Source organism: Eurypyga helias, unplaced genomic scaffold (genome assembly GCF_000690775.1).
Source record: "Eurypyga helias isolate BGI_N326 unplaced genomic scaffold, ASM69077v1 scaffold2471, whole genome shotgun sequence".
In the NCBI taxonomy this organism is placed as follows: Eukaryota; Metazoa; Chordata; class Aves; order Eurypygiformes; family Eurypygidae; genus Eurypyga; species Eurypyga helias.
In genome coordinates this window covers 1-16,398 of record NW_010228719.1, presented here as the reverse complement: position 1 = coordinate 16,398, position 16,398 = coordinate 1, and the positions used below count along the sequence as shown (strand labels likewise).

At 37.5% G+C, this 16,398-nt stretch overlaps 1 protein-coding gene across 1 annotated transcript; it reads right to left on the bottom strand.

Moving 5' to 3' along the window:
- Positions 1–3,972: 3,972 nt before the first annotated feature.
- On the bottom strand, positions 3,973–15,555 carry CDC45 (cell division cycle 45; the record flags this gene model as incomplete). Its single annotated transcript, XM_010160037.1, has 18 exons — positions 3,973–4,103; positions 5,252–5,318; positions 6,075–6,151; positions 6,260–6,378; positions 7,582–7,666; positions 8,041–8,178; positions 8,381–8,542; positions 8,807–8,905; positions 9,300–9,431; positions 9,827–9,946; positions 10,645–10,695; positions 11,067–11,128; positions 11,942–11,990; positions 12,578–12,633; positions 13,777–13,920; positions 14,530–14,667; positions 15,107–15,199; positions 15,496–15,555. Coding segments are annotated over 17 exons (1,650 nt in total), but the record flags the coding sequence as incomplete, so codon positions are not given.
- Between the last annotated feature and the right edge of the window lie 843 nt (positions 15,556–16,398).

Genomic DNA, 16,398 nt, shown 5'->3' with positions numbered 1-16,398 from the left:
GAAAATGATTTAGAGAAGAGCTACAACAGCAACCACGACACAGAAGAGCTCCTCTAAAAGGGAAAGTGAGTCTTCAGACGGGCAGGAGGTGACTGTGAGGACTGTAATACGGGTTTACAAAATGATGAGTACACAGAAGGGTAGGGACTACAAAGCAGCGAGTGAGTTAGCAATTGGCAAGTTGAAAAAAAACCCCTAGAGCGTTGTAGTTTTTCATACAATATCTAGCTGGGCTGCAGATCGACTCACTGCAGAATATTGCCCAGGCTAGACTTTTGGAAGGATTCAGGAGGAAGTACCCAGGTTCACAGATAACTACTGACAGTTACCCAATACACAGAATCCACACCAGGTTCAGGATGTCCTTGCGTACGAGGGCTGGGAGAGTACGTGTGTTTGTATCTGGAAGGAAGCATCATATGCAACTGCTTTGTTTCGGTACTCTTCCCTCGCACCTGCTTGTGACCTTACAGAGGTCAGGAGACTGATGAAACGGCCCGCTGGTCTCCCTCCATGGCTACTCTTACCATGCTGACGGCGGTGTAGACCCAGCAGCTCCTTCACACCAGTTGCAGTACTTCAGTTTTTTCTTAAACAGTACAGGCAGTAAGAATGAAGTCTCACCGACACCAAGGTTGCAGAGTGGGTAAGTACAAGTCTATTAAGTCACTGAGATTCTTCTGGGGAAAGGGATTCCCTTTAATTCCAATCAAATGAGGTCCTTATTGTGCAATTTCAATTATGTCTAAATTTATCACCCCAGAAAGAAAACAGCCATGAATCACTCTGCAGGAATGGTAGAATTTAGTCAGCTCGTTCAGCTACTTCAGTACTTTGGTATTTAAGGATTTTCATTATTTTATTTAAAAAACGAAAACATTTTAAAGGATTTGATTTATACTTTTACTGTTCACTAAAACAGATTAGCAGCAGCAGAAATAATTTAAAGAGCTGATTATGAGGCTACAATTCCAGCATGCAAACACAGTGGAAGAAAAGGAGTTCCTGCAGCTCAGATATAATCCTTAGGGAACGTTTCTATTTGCATTCAGACGTGGCTAGGTGGAATGTCACCATACATCTAAGAAAGTAAGCCGATTTCTGAGTGCTCTATTTATTTTAAAATGACTCGTTAAGAGCTACATTTTCTGTTGGGACAAATAAATCAAAAGCATATTAATCTCTTCCTGAAGAGATGTCAAGAGTTCTTGGCATGGGGGTCTCTGTCCAACACTTCACTGTAAGAAGCAACACTTTTAACTATGCAAAAGTTTCAATAAACCATTCAACCCACCAATTTACTGCTCCTGAACTGAGCTACTTTTATAGCCACACACCGGGGACTCCACACTTTAATCTTCCTGTACAGTGATTCTCCAAGTAATACAAACATACTTATCTACCAAATCTACAGCGTAGAATAAACTCCGTAAGGAGTGCCTTTTTCCCACACTGTAAAATGGTGATGTGCAGGGTTTATCTGTTGGCAGAGACTTCTTCAGCTTTCCATACAGATTTAATAACTTACTTTTTTGCATAATATTCAGCATTCTGACTGATTTTGGGCCACATTTGATCCTTGGGATTAGTTCAACAGCTGATCAGTTCTAAAATTTGCAAAAGTATTATTGGAACCTCCAGTGGATCTTGGGAAAACTAGCACCTTAAAAAACACCAGAAAACAAAAAGCAATAAAGGAAGGAGAAGGGAAGCTTGTACTCCATGAGTAGATCCACAGCTTCAAGCTTACCCACCTGTTTGGAGGTCACAGAACCTGCCAGTAAAGCCATTGCCAACACATCCCAGCAGAAAAACCAGCTCCTGTTTCTCATCCTCCCAGCACGACACGATAGGCTGAAGCTGAAAGGGGCATGTGCCTGAAAAGTCTGTCCATTTTAAGACGTGACAGTCACCTGCTACAACAAACACTCCCCCCTCCACCTTCCTTCTTTGCAAAGCAGGATCTGTATTTACCACAGCAGCAGGACAGGGTGGTAGCAGTAAAACCCAAACATGCCCTGAAAGGTGAATGGAATAAATACGTCACGTTCCAGGAGAGGGATGAGGGATACAACAGTGATAAAACTGATGAGGTGAGATGAAGGGGTTCACAGAGCTTCTAAGGAGGGGGCGGAGGGAAAAAAAACAGCAAAACCAAAACCCAAGATAGGGGTAATAGCTTGCTACGGTACCCATCAAAACTCTTCCATGTATTGAAAACATAGCCCTAAATGTAACTAAAGACAGAGATGGTGATTAAACTGAGGTGTTACACGCCCATGCTCTCTGATGCCTTCCTCACAACATTTCTGTTTTCCCGTGTAAAGGTTTTGTACAGGGAGACAACAGAGAATTTAGGATTTCCTGGTAGATGGCCACTGAACCATGAGCCAACGATCCAAGATGTGCAAGATCTTTTATGCATTTACTGAGCGAGCAGACTGTGCAAGCAGCCATTCAGTTCTGCCCGGCACACGTTACTCATTCTGTGCACACGAAGGTGGTCTCACACACTGCAGTACGTACTGTATTTACTGCTACACACACCCATGGTATTTACAGCTAGAAGCATGAAAGCTCTAAATATACAGACGGGCTGAACTGAAGTTACAGTCATTTGGTGCTGTGGAAACGGCAGCGGTTTGCAACTCACTCAGCAGTTTGCAACTGAAAGATAAAGTGAGAGTATCTAGAAGTGCACTTAAGCGTCACATAGACTCCTAGCTCTTACACATTGTAATCACGGCTTGGCTCCGGTATCAGTGTTCACAAAACAACAAAAACTTAAGTGTTTCCATTTCCAGAGACTTAAAGCACAGTCATCTACCTCAGAAATGTAATAAAATTACAGTATGCTGTGTACAGGCAAAACCCAAAGTACGCTGGTAAGGAGGGATATTATTTACTGCCAATACTACCTACTAAACATGTAAACCCAAAAGGTGGCATTATGTCTTATCTCAGTAAGCACAACTTTTGGCCATCGCAGCTTGGCACAAGGATTTTACTCAGATAAGATACAAACATTTATAAAACAAAACAATCACTTTTGTTTGAATAAAAATATATAGTTTAATTAGCTTTCTGTTGGCTACAGTTAAATAACATTAACATTAAATTAACCTGTATTAAAAATCTGTACAGGGTACAATGCAATGATACGTTACCGTTACATATTCATTATAACACATGAAAACACTGAAGTCACACAGAACTCAAGCAAACCTTGCGAGAAGAAAAAAGAATTCCAGACATACACCTATACATACCCACCCAGTGCCCAGCAGGCTAAGTAAACAAGTAATACCATTTCATATGACCAAAATGAAATGAAATCTGTTATGGAAAAGGATCGAGCTAGTTTGTCAATATTTATAATGCTACGGTTTACACACAATTAACATAGTATTTTAGACTCTTTCCAGGAAAATTACTCCCAAAGCAAGCTACAACTGACAATACAGTACCACTAAAAATGCTTTGTTGACACGACAATTCCCCAGATTTTTCATTTGGTGTTTGGCAGTTACTCAGTACTTGGATTTTAAAAGCCCTCAAATCTTAAAACTTGTCTCACAAAACATTTATTTCAATGAAAGTACAAGACCTCAACCTGATAGTACTAAAAACCAGTTTCAACATTCTAGAAATGCAAGGAGAGTTTCAAAAAGTTTCTTAGAAAAGAAATAAAATAATTCAAGACAATTTTAAAAGAACATTTGAATGGTAATATAATGGCAATATAACACGGAACTTCTTCAAAAATCTACTTTTTTGTTATTGGCCAACAACTAAACATCACAGGAGCACGTCTACTAACAAAAGCAGGTTTGACAAATAGAAGTCCAGTTGTCAAATACTCCTAGTTAACACTGTTTGCCATTATGAGTAAGGGGCAAATTACAACGCAGCAATGTTCAGTATCTGTTGCTAATGTTAAAATCCTTTTCACCTCCCAAGGGGCATAAAAACAGTCCAGGCCTGTACCGGTACATATAAGATAAAGCGACGCATCACAATTGCAGCACCATGAACTTTGGAACATCTGAAAATTTCCGAGCATCTGATCCTCAGTTTCCAGCACAAGGAGCCAAAAAGCACCACTGTGTAACAAGGGCAGAAGACAAACCGAAACAATCAGTAGTCAGAGCGTCAAGAAACAAACCAACAGCTGTAGAAGTCTTGGAAGGTGTCTAACAAACAACTGCAGCTATTGACCCAGTTTCCAACTTCGGAGTGAACCGAAGAAAGGCGAGATTGTAGCTGTGATACCCACTGAAAAAAGGTAAGTCATATTGTCCTCTGGCTAGGACTGTCGATGTCCACAGACTGTTGTTAAAGGCTTCACCTTACTCCTTTGCTTTTGTGTACATACACCATAAGCTGTGAGATTACTTCATATGGTAGTACTAAAGACCAAATCTTTATCAAGGCATGGAAAAGCCATGAGGTACTTTATCTGCTTTCAAAAACAGCCTTACAGGTTGTCTGAACAGACTTTACAAGACAATTTAGAGTTTGGCTTCTCTGGGAGAAAGCAAGCTATCCCCACCCATCACCACTGAACAAGCACACACACAGACCAACACTAGTTCATCACTGGAAAGCAGTGAATGACAATTGCAGCAACCTGACAGCCTCATCACATCTACAGTAAAATCTGTCTTGCCCTAAAGTAGCTTTAAAACAAACGTTGCACTAGGCTGAAGCTCATAGTAACAACTACAAACGAAGGCTTATAGCCCCATCTTTATTCCAGATAAAAACTACACATTAACATAGGCTACAATTTAACACCATGAAAGAATGCAAGTTCTATGTTAATGTCAAAGCCACGGACGGCACTGTTACGGCCAAGATTCCACCCCGAGCTCAGACAAACTGTCATAATTGAAAGTCAGTAAGAGAGTATCAACCACAATTAGCTGGTATCTCCATTTCTTTCACAACACCAACAGCTGCTCCTTTTCCAGCCAAAGTTAAAAAGCCACAAAAAGTTAAGAGCAATGGAGGAGCTTATGACGGAACTTAAATAAATCTCCTAAGGAGAAAAAAAGAATATTCCGCTTGTCCATTGTCTACCTCCTCCACAGAAGGAAAACTGTCTTTGTAAGAAACTCTTCAATTTTGTATTTTCACTAGATGCTGCCACATTTTCTTAGAACATTCTGCAGATAATATAAGACTGTCATCTGGTTACTAACTTGATTTGTAATTAATTTTTTAATAAGTCCTCCTTATATTGTCTTACCATTAGGATAGGAGAGAAATGAGTGCATCCAGAAATTTGCTCCGGTCTTCTGTTTTCAATTCAATGACTGAAATATAAAATATTTTATTAAAAGATGCTGAAAATATAAAAATATTAAAAAATAACTGAAAGATATACTAGGTGTCACACTTGAAGAATATTAATTCCAAGTATACCTATGTATATTCTTAACCAATTTTAAGAAGGAAAAAGAGAAACGGTTTATTTGGACGCAGTGCAAAGCACAGATTATTTTGCTCTTATTTTCACAAACTCTGATTTCTAGGTACTCACTACATGATACAGCTGCCACTTTTTAAATCTAGGAACGTTTCTTTGTATGTGCAACACGCATACCTAAGTATGTATTCTTAAAAGCTGCCTCTCTTGCAAGCAGGCACAAAGATAGGCAAATCTCGTTGCACAAGTACCTCATTTTTCAAACTGACACTAGCGAATGCATCTCGTAACATCCATACCGTACTTGGTTTGGCTGCTAAATATACAAACCCTCACAGATAATCTCAGAGATTTTAAACAGAAGCGCACATACGGCAATCGTCGCTCCGTGCAAACGTAGATGGTCTCAAAAGGATTGGTTGGAAGTTTTAACATTTCTGCACAAGACAGCACTTAGGAGAAGACTGACAAAGAATGTAGCTTGTGATTACACTAGACTGGGGAAGAGTGTATCCCATACAGACCCTCTAAGACCTACACCAACCAGTGTACCATCCCCAGGCATTAAGGTTCCCGGAGGCTGCGTGAACACTGACCCCTGAAGGGCTGTTCGGTGAACGGAACAGGCAGCAGCATTACTCACTTGACATGTCAAAATGGTTGTGTAAGGTCCTAGAGCTGGTACTGTCTGCAGCTTTCTCAAATGCTCTTCCAAAAAAGCTAGAAGATGAACAGAAATACAAGTGAGCATTACAGAAAAGGTTCTCTTCAGAGACAGCAAAAGTCTACAGATAACCTTTAGCAAGAACTTTTAAACAACATGCTTACTTCTTCTTGTCAGAGCTTTCCGTCTCCGGAGGAATCCCCACCATGATCACAGTGCCCTGCTCAACGTCCATTGGTGCAGCCATTATCAGCGGCAGCAGTTTACAACGCTTGTTTTTCGTCTGGAAGTCAGGAAGCCTCTTTGTTAGACAAAGCTCAAGAAACAATTTTGTTTCAGCTCTTCCTGTGAGCTGGTGTTACAAACACTCATCTCAGGCTACAGCTATAAAGCAGTTCAACAGGAGGTGTTTTCTTTACGTAATCTCATAACCCCCTTTGTTCTTACAGTGTCACCTAAGGGACCAACAGAAATTGCATTTCTTCACTGATCTTGCATTTCATTTTAACGCAGAAATGGCACGACAGACAAGATACGAGTTACAGCGAAGAAAAAAGCTCTTAAAAAACAAAGCAATACAAGAACTGCAGGTATAGATATCTGAAGAAAAAACTTTGCATGGGCTTCATTTTTTTTGCATCAGTAATCTTTGTACTGAAATACAACAGATAAAATATTGACAAACATAGTCTTTGCTAGAAATTATTTGACCCTGTCATACGGTTTTCCATCAGTAAAATATAACTTTACCAAACCCTGTAATTTAATTTAATCCAAAAATAATTATGAAGATTTTAACATCTTTAGACACTTAAGTAAATGAAGCAGAAGTTTAAAGTGTTCTGTTCTTAAGGTAAATGTTTTGCAGTGAGTTTTAAAAATGCTGTCCTGCTCCTAGTGGCAGACTGGTCATTCATCATCTCTAACTTTCAAAATGAGGACAGACAGATGCAATCTGACAAGGATGGACCACCACAAATTTAGTTTACAAATTAGGAAGCGTTCACTGTGAAGGCAGTTCTCAATCTTAAAACCTCATTTTTATCTGAATTGGGTAACTAATTATTCAAAAGATAAATGCAATTTGGTGTCAGTTACATTAGTTGTAAAGATCAGAGGATTTTACTTAGAAATCTTCAGATAACAATTACCAGTCCTGCAATATCACTGCTTTTTTTTTTGGTCAAATTAACTTTTCAAAGTACATCTTCAGTGATAAACCCCCTCAAAACTTACAAAATCAGACAAAGATTTTAGATTGTAAGTATCTTTGCACTGAAAACTCTTTCCAATGCCACTAAGTCTCCCAGGCTGATGCCTGTCTTAGAGCTGCATTCACAGATGTGCTACAATTATCCAACCAATTAGCAGAAAAACATTCTTAAGATTTTCATATGCTTTTAATAATCAACTGCATGTATCCAACAGAACAATGGCTACTACACAGGCTAGAAGTTAGTTAGTCAAAAGATTCTGATTTACTTACAGAGCAAACAAATGATTTGAGTAAGTATTTACTAAGCAGGCACAGAGACACTGGTTTGGAGAACAGTTTCACGTCTGGTGTGCCCCAGGGAAAGAAGAATTATTTCAATTACAATCCAAGATGATTCTTCTACTTTTTTGATTTTCATATCTAGTGACAAGTCTGAAAGTTTTGTGCATCTCCAAGAAAACTAACAAGAACTGTTAAAATACAGGAGTTTGATTTCACCCACTTAATTTTGATATGAAGCGCCGCCCCCCCACCCCCTTTGAGAAGGCTGATTCTTCCTTTAGGAAGTTCAGAGCAGGTGTCAGTATCGACCCACCAGAGAGCCGCACGGTATACACAAAAAGGGTCTTTCTGACACCGAGTCAAGCTCTTAGAAAAACGGTGTTATTCAACTATGAGCCAGACAAATATGACAGTCAAATGAGACTGCCAAAACCGAAAATTCTGACCTCCATGAGAGAGCAATAGAGAAAAGGCCCCTGAGAAATGACAAGGTTGGTGCAAATACAGCTGGCTACTGTCTGCTGAATGGCACGTAACTGCTTTTTGGCTAGGTCCAGCCCTTGGTGCAGTTTGTCCAGGTTACCCCTGCAAGAGAAAGAATAATTTAAAAAAAATTTCATATAAAAATAAAGCTTTTCACACAAAAGTGACATTTCTCTATACACTACTCACAGGAGTATTTTGATTTTTCAATGGCTTATGAACCAACAATGCATCTTTCAGATACATAACCCATGTTCCCTAAAGAAAATTGTAAAAAAAAAATGAAGAGACATATTTTCAGTACCTGGAGAGACTGTCTAAAGCTTTAATGAAATTAGTTGTTTCAGGGCCTTCTTTCTCTATATTTTCCATGAGAGAAGCTGTTGCATAAACTATGTCACTTGCTGAGAACTTGTTCTTAAAACCAAAGTGAATACTGAAGGTCTGAACTCTCAAATCCTTCATTCTGCAAAATGACATGAAATCAGTAAAGATTATTAACATTATCAGCATTATTGTCAACACTGACCAGCCATCTCCTCAGTATGCTAGCTAATGTTAAGAACATGAAGACAAATCATACCAACATTTGCCACGAGCCTAATATTACTTTGTTGGCCTAAACCCATTATTTTTAAAAAACAAGACGTTACATCCTCTTCATACAAAAGTATATGAACTTAATTGAAAAGTATTTTCAAATGAAGTATTTGCATTTAAATCTATTTACCCAAACTTGTTTGCAGATTCTTCAATCATTTCCCGAAGATTTTCTTTCAAAGACATGTCCATGGAATTAAACTTCTGTTTCACTTGCTTCAAGGGCAAACTAAAAAAACAAAGGAAAAAAAAAAATCATAGGAATGGCAGAAGAAACAAATATTTTGCCTTCCTTTCCTAAAGCTTTCTTAATATTAATTTAGGCAGCACATTGAGTCTGACTAAGCTTGTTTGTGTTCTTTTTCTTTAGTCACTGAAGAGCAGAGGTGAGAAAGTGTAGGTCACTTCTTACCCTACTGTTCCATAAGGGCATACAGCTGAAGTATTCCTCGCATACCAAGACACAAGTCGCGTAACTCGGAGACACCGCAGCCTACTCAGAGCCCCACAATCATATTTAAAAACTAACTAGTTGAGTACTCGCAAGCTATATGATTGATACTTTCCCATAATTCATTGAAAAAAATTATCCTTTAATCAAAACTCAGATTTTTGTAACTCACCCCATGTCAGCCAAAAAATCCAGGAGCCTCTTCTGCCCTTGTACAGACCAAAGCTTAAGGCTTGCAGAGGTGTATGAAGTGTTACAGAGACTTTCATATAGAGACCAGTGCTGATAAAGTGCCAGGCGCAGACTGAACAGGAATTAATGGAAAATAACTACAAATACGTATATCATTTCAAGTTACGAAGCGTAACAAAGCCCCACAGCTGGTGAGTAACTCTACAGTTGCCCTTATATACTGCATCTCTGTACTCCATAAGAAACAGAAGCTGCAGGAGCACCTAACACAAGACAAGCAACATTGACTTGTGTTCTGAAACCTGAATTCTGAAATGAACTTGAATTCTGAAAAGTTAAGCTGGACTGAAGCTGCACGAGCTATTGAAAGAGGGATTAATGTTTAATTCAAAATTCCATTTTCAGCAGCAAAAATGGTGCTGGGGTTTCGCCCTCCCCAGATAAAAACTCAGTTGGGGTTCACCGAGTGGGCCGGGCTCAGTTTCCCCAGACCTCAGGCAAGGATACTCATATTCAAATGCGATTCGCATGCAGTCAATTGAGAGAGAGTTTTCCTCATCCTCGTTGCGATGGTTGTGGCGAGACACGTGACGCTGTAGGATTCCAATATCAGTCACATACTTCATCCTTAAACAAAATCAAATCTGTTACTTCACTTTCTTCCTGGGTGGTTTTTTTTACTTGATTATGAGAAAACAAAAATGCTTCCTAAATATTACACATTGGCCCGTCAGCAGCATGGAAACTGCAGATATATTTTTAAAAAGACCCAAACCAACTTGTTAAATAACGCTCTTTTAATATTTAGCCATACACCCAGCAATTAAAGCTAAAATAAAACCGATACGGAGAGACCAACCAATAAAATTAGTTATTTATTACATTTATAGCCTTAAAAATGTCACTGTATTCGTAACAATAGAACACCAGAATTACAGCCTACACATGGACTACTAGAACTTTTAATAAAACTGTATCAATGTCATATTTACATAAACTGCTATTAAACACCATTTCTATCCAGTTCAGAAGTGATTGTTTTATAATTTTGTGAAAAAGGAAGTTAGTTTAACGATTCTAAAGAGTAGAAAAGGAAAATACAGTAGAAATTGTTCCCCTGATGCATATTCCCATTTTTGGAAGGCATCAGATCACATTCAGTCATTAAGATATTTAATGTCACTGTTTATTAATTATCTTGTATTGTATTAATTTCCATGTTTCCTGGTCTCTATTAATTGCTATTAGTTACTCCTAAAAAACATTTAAAAGAAAGATAAATAATACTAAAAAAAAAAAATAATTTTTTTAAAATTCTTTCTTACTGAGTGATTTTGTCTTGGACCCATTGATCTGTCAGGCCAACAATAGCCCACCTAAAATTGGGGGGAAAAAGAAAAGGAAAGAAAGTTTAAAGATACTCCAGTACAGTGTATTATGTCTAACCCTCTCAGTATATGTAATGGAACAAGGCAGGAACACTGTCCACCAGCTGTGCACAGAAGTTAATAACAGAGCTATGCACAGTTATTCCCTCTTTAGCAGACGTACACATACAGTACCATCTCACTCCAAACACTATTGGTTGCTTGTAATTAATTTACACAGCTGTGTCCTCCAAGACACACAGCCACTCATGAAATAACTGGGACCTCGTACTGAAATCAAAGAGTTCTGGGAAATCTCGCCTCTCTTTACTCTGGGATTAAACTTCTAGCCTCTACAAAAAATGAAAATGGAAACATACCACAACATGTCATTCAAGTCTTTAGACATTATCCATGCCAAATCGAACATCACCATCGCAGACTATGTGAGGGAAAAGCAGAAAGAGAGGATAAATGAACACAAAACTTGTCACTTCGTTAAACAAATAGGACACAGGTAAATTTTCCAAGTACTAGCATATTACTAAAGCTCTAGAAATCACACTCAAGTCTGACAATCTGCCAGCGTCTTACCCTCTAAGACACCATGTAGAAAGAAAAATATTTTATGCAGCACTGCAAACCTGCTTTATGTACAAGCAGCACTTAACTAAACATAAAAATAATCAGACGAGAGGCCAATGACAGAAGGAACAGTTTGATGTCCCAAGCGCTGAGTTTGAAATATCCTGACACTTTGAAAGGCAAACTAGCTCCCTATGCGCTAAACTCTTTTAGGGAGAGTATTTTGTGCATAGAGATACTTTTGCAAGACCTACAAAAATTTCGTTACATAATTTTTTTTAATACCAGCATTAAAGAAATCAAAGAACAAAAATGTTAATAGTTCTGGTTTACATTTCCCCAACTGTTAACATGACATGAGCCACTGTGGCTCGCTTGGCTGTTGTTTGCCAGTCTACCAATACTGTTCCTACAATGTATCTAGTCCATCAATGGTAAATCACACATACACAACCAGAAAACATTAAACTGCTAAGTCAAGCTACTTACACCTATACGATGTATCTTCTATACAACAATATAAAAATAACAATATACAAAAACATTATTATGATGTCTAGTACTATTAAATAATGATAACATTGTATTAGATAATTTTAACAAAGGATATTGTCCAATTACGCTTACAATGTGCCTTCTGTTTTTATGGCAAACAACAATTTATACTTACTGAGGTCCCATGGTATTCATATTGCTCATAATCAAAAAGAATTTCTCGTCTAAAAAGGGGAAACAAAACCACATTTGACTAAGTTGTGAACTAGTAATTGAATCCAATTAAATATATACGCCAGGAATTATGAAATAATATTTAAATTTCTGTTTAACAATTTAAAATAAAATAAACTTGGGCTAGAAATTGTGCTGCAAGGCAGTTAGATTTTAGTAGCAACGTGGAAACCCTACTGAAGTGTCCTCAAAAAGTAAAGAGTAAAAAGTTATTAAATCATTATTCCTCAAGTCCTGTTTTCTTATTTGATTTGTTCCTGCTCATTCCTATTGGCAAGAGCAGGATTGTAAAAAAGGGAAGAAGCAGCACAAATTTCACCCCGTGATAGACAAAAATACTACAGCTACTTAAAAGTGTAGCAACGCAACTATTGCTACTCAGATTTATAAATTACTATTTACAACTATCCTCCATTTAAACGTTTTCATTTATATAGTTAATATCTCTCTTCAGCTTCTGAATGAAGTTAGAACTAAAGCATCTTGGAAATCAAGCAGCATGGGTTTGTGTTCTCAACAAGATTTTAATTGAAGAATAAGAAAAAAAGAGATACAAAACAGAAACAGTTAAACACACCTTCGTGCCTCCCATTCTCGCCTTTGTCGTCTCTTCATTGTTCTCTCTATTACATCCTGTAAGTTAATTTGGACGTTAAAAAGCTAGAAAAAAATACTCTGGTAGATTACACCTATCCAAATACTTTAATGACTAAGTCTTCATTAAAAAGATTTAATTAAAGTCTTCATTAAAAATAGTAACTACTTCTATTCATGACATCTAATGAGAAGTATTATTATCAAATATTTTTCCAAGGAACACGCTTTTATAAATCACAGCCTTTTTCTGTGCTAGCATTTATTTAGCTCACCGTCACAAATAAAAGATCCAGTACACAGTATCTTCAACATTAGCAACATTGCATCCTACCATTTAATAACATAAAAAGAACAGATGAAAAACAAAGACGAGATAATTAATGAAGCTCAGAAAAAGAGGCGCTGGCTGTGTATTTAAGCTCCATAAAGAGCATCCGCTTGAAAACACAAAAAAATCAAAAAGGTCTTTGTGAAATATTTAACAGATCTGAGAATAGCTGTTGCGTGTATCATTTGTAGATTTTCCTTTGAAATTCTGTTACCTGCTTTCGCTGAGTTAGCGCCCTTCATGGATTAGTAGGGAAAAATGTACGATGCTAACACAAAAATAATACGTCATATATACTGAATCTGAGAATGACTTTACATTTAATTGCCTCGATATTGCTGGCCTTGTGTCTTTGCTTCCTCATGTGGTATAAATACAAAATATATTACAAGTAACATACGGCAAATATAATTTTTTTGTATATCGTATTATACTTTTGTTAGTTTACCATAAGGACAGACAAAACATATTGGTAAAATATTTGTAAACTTCTATCTTCTCAAACAATTATTAATAAAAAAGTTCATACCTAAAGAAGTTGTTTTGCTAGAGCACATCAGACATCGATGTGCTGTTCAATTCACGGGTTACACAAAGACAGCATTATGCACAACCAGGTTCAAAAGATGTATTTTTGTAAGGAGAAAATATTTCTGTGCAGTGCAGATAAATACACATTCTGTGTATGTCGAACTCTGCTGGTCATAGCAGATTATTTTTAAATCTTACACTTCAATATGTGATCTAATGGATCCTAATTTTTAAACTCAAATATCAATATTATGATGATGTGAAGTATATGTAATAACTTTTATCTTCCTTCTTTTCACAACAAAGTTGCAGAAACACACCTCTTCAAAACGTCTACGTTTCTCTGAAGGTTCTGACCCATCACTTTCATTCTCTGAGTCCTCTTCTTCATCCTCGTCATCTCTGAAGATATCATCATAAGCAGGAACATCGAGATCATCATCTTGTTTAACTAACAGCTTAATCTAACAAGGGAAAAAAATTAAATAAATCATCGTATTTAGTGATTAAAATGCATTTCAAATGACAAATGAGAATAGCTGAGATACTTTGTAAGAGAAACTAAGAATTCATTTGGGCTCTGATCAATTCCTGGCAAAATGAAAATACTGCTTTTTAATACAAAGACCATATTTATGCAACATAAGAGTAAAAAACATTTCTTTGTTACAGCATTACTGAAAGAATTACCATTTTTTAATGCTTGTTAAAGTCATGTTGTCAAATAATTTGTGCTTAAAACTCCAAATTCCAGGTGTTGCTAAATGCTGTGATAATAATACACGTTATATTCTGGAGGATCTTTATCCTCTGATCTGTAGCCATTTGACTTATAGCAACAGGATTATTAGATGCTTACGAGTGACAACTATCACACTACTAACGGTACATATTTTATTACTGAAAACAGATCTTTTTTTTCTGAAGACGTACGTTAGTACTGCACGTATCCATTAATGCTGTTTCCTGACCTACTCGCTAACACTGCAGGCAGTTCAGCAAAACACAGACAGGCACTACATCACCCACACCATAATGCGTGAAGATTTTTATTCTGGAAGAAAAGTGTTTACCTGTGTGTCATTGTAAACATTCACTACATTGATAGGTCTGTGGCTGTCACATACGAAAAAAAAAGTGTCTTCTTCAGGCTGCAAGATCTCCAGAAGGTCAACATTGGCACCACAATTAATAAGAACAAAATATTTGAACTGCAAAATAAATAATAGAAGCTCTTTACTTCAATTAGCAGGAAACACAAGAGACAGAAAACACCTCTACGAAACCTCCAAAGCACTCATAATTGCCAAAACTTGTATTTACTTTCTGACATTTGATGTCTCTGAGGAGGAAAAAACATTTATCAGACAAAATACCAAATTTGGGGATGTTGGACATCCAATACTATCACCTTTTCTATCTCAAAATGTGTGCCAACTTAACTTGACCCTATCAGAATTATGGCAGGTTAGTTTGAGCTGATGTAAAAAGGTTTGTTACCTTTACGTTAAAATCTAACCCCTATTTTGAGGTGACCAATAATAATAATTAGTTTAAGAGCTGACATTTTAAGTTGGGGAATGCAAACAAAAAGTGTATGTCTATATATAAGGTGAGCTGCAACTTAACAAGTTTCCAGTGTTTTTTCACCTGATCTTTATGTTCAAGAAAGGCAGTTTCAAGTTCTTGCCATCCAGACACTGGGACGAGTGTATATTGCACATGGTCGCATTGAAACAAAGCCTGGAACGAAGCAAACAGCTGTTAGCAAAGGGGAGGGGAAACCACCTCTTCTACCATGCCATAGCATGCTAGAATTCTGTTTCATATAAACCTACATCTTGAAGACCTCCTGCATGACAAATCTATGTGAATTTGGGAGTATGACTTCCCAGTTTCGTTGGCATAACTCATGGAAAAAGTAAATTACAAAACCAGATTAAACCTTTACCCTTTCCTCAGACCCAAATCTATTAGAAGGATCCCAGGGCATTTCATCTTTTACTGGTAGCCCACAGCGATAACAAACAAAGACTTACTTGGAGTATTTTGCAAGCACATAATGCATCAACATCTGAAGCAACAAGAAGGAGGACACGCTGCAAAAATAGAAAAATAATAACATAGGTGCCAAATCTGTGCTGGTACATGAAATGCTTAGATCACTGAGACCACAAAGCAAAACGTCGGTAGAGATCATTGTAAGGGTAAACCCAGATTACTTCTGAATGGATGTTGCAATCAGAATTAACCTATTTTAGATCGTTTTTACTATAAGCAATAACCAACTTCACATACCCAAAATGTTATCTGCTTTGAGGCAAGATAATTATTCACACTCCCACAGACCGTAGTTTTGAAGGTTGAGGCCAGCCAGCCCTACAACTGTTTTCATCACGTCTAGAAAGGCCCAAGTTTTCACCATGAGATCTCAAACAGTTTTGACTAAAGAACATCTGTAGCAAAAACAGGAGCAAGGCAACTGCTGGAACAACCTTGATTTAGGCAAAACAATTTATCTGGTAGGTTTTTCCCTATTTTTTTTTTAAATACTTTGTTGACAGTTGGAGAAGCTGAGGGAAACATTTCCATTTGCACAATCCGTAATACAGTTTCACAGGTAGAAATACCAAAAGCCTGGGAAACGGAAGATGTACCACTTCAGTGTGAACACCCACCCCGAACAAAGCTAAGCAAACTGCGGGTTAAAAATGAACGTAGCCAGCCAGATCTGCTGCATAAATACTGCGAGAGAAACCTCACAGAAGGCAGAATGCAAGATTTCATGTCTGGGCAAACAGCGAAACGGTAAAAAAGAGATTTAAAACCACACCCAGATCTAGAGATGTCTCGGTTAAGCCAAAGATCCACGAGAACACTCAAAGATCTTGTGATAAAAGAGATGAACTGTAAGTAAACCCCCTGGCAAGGCCTCACGGCCC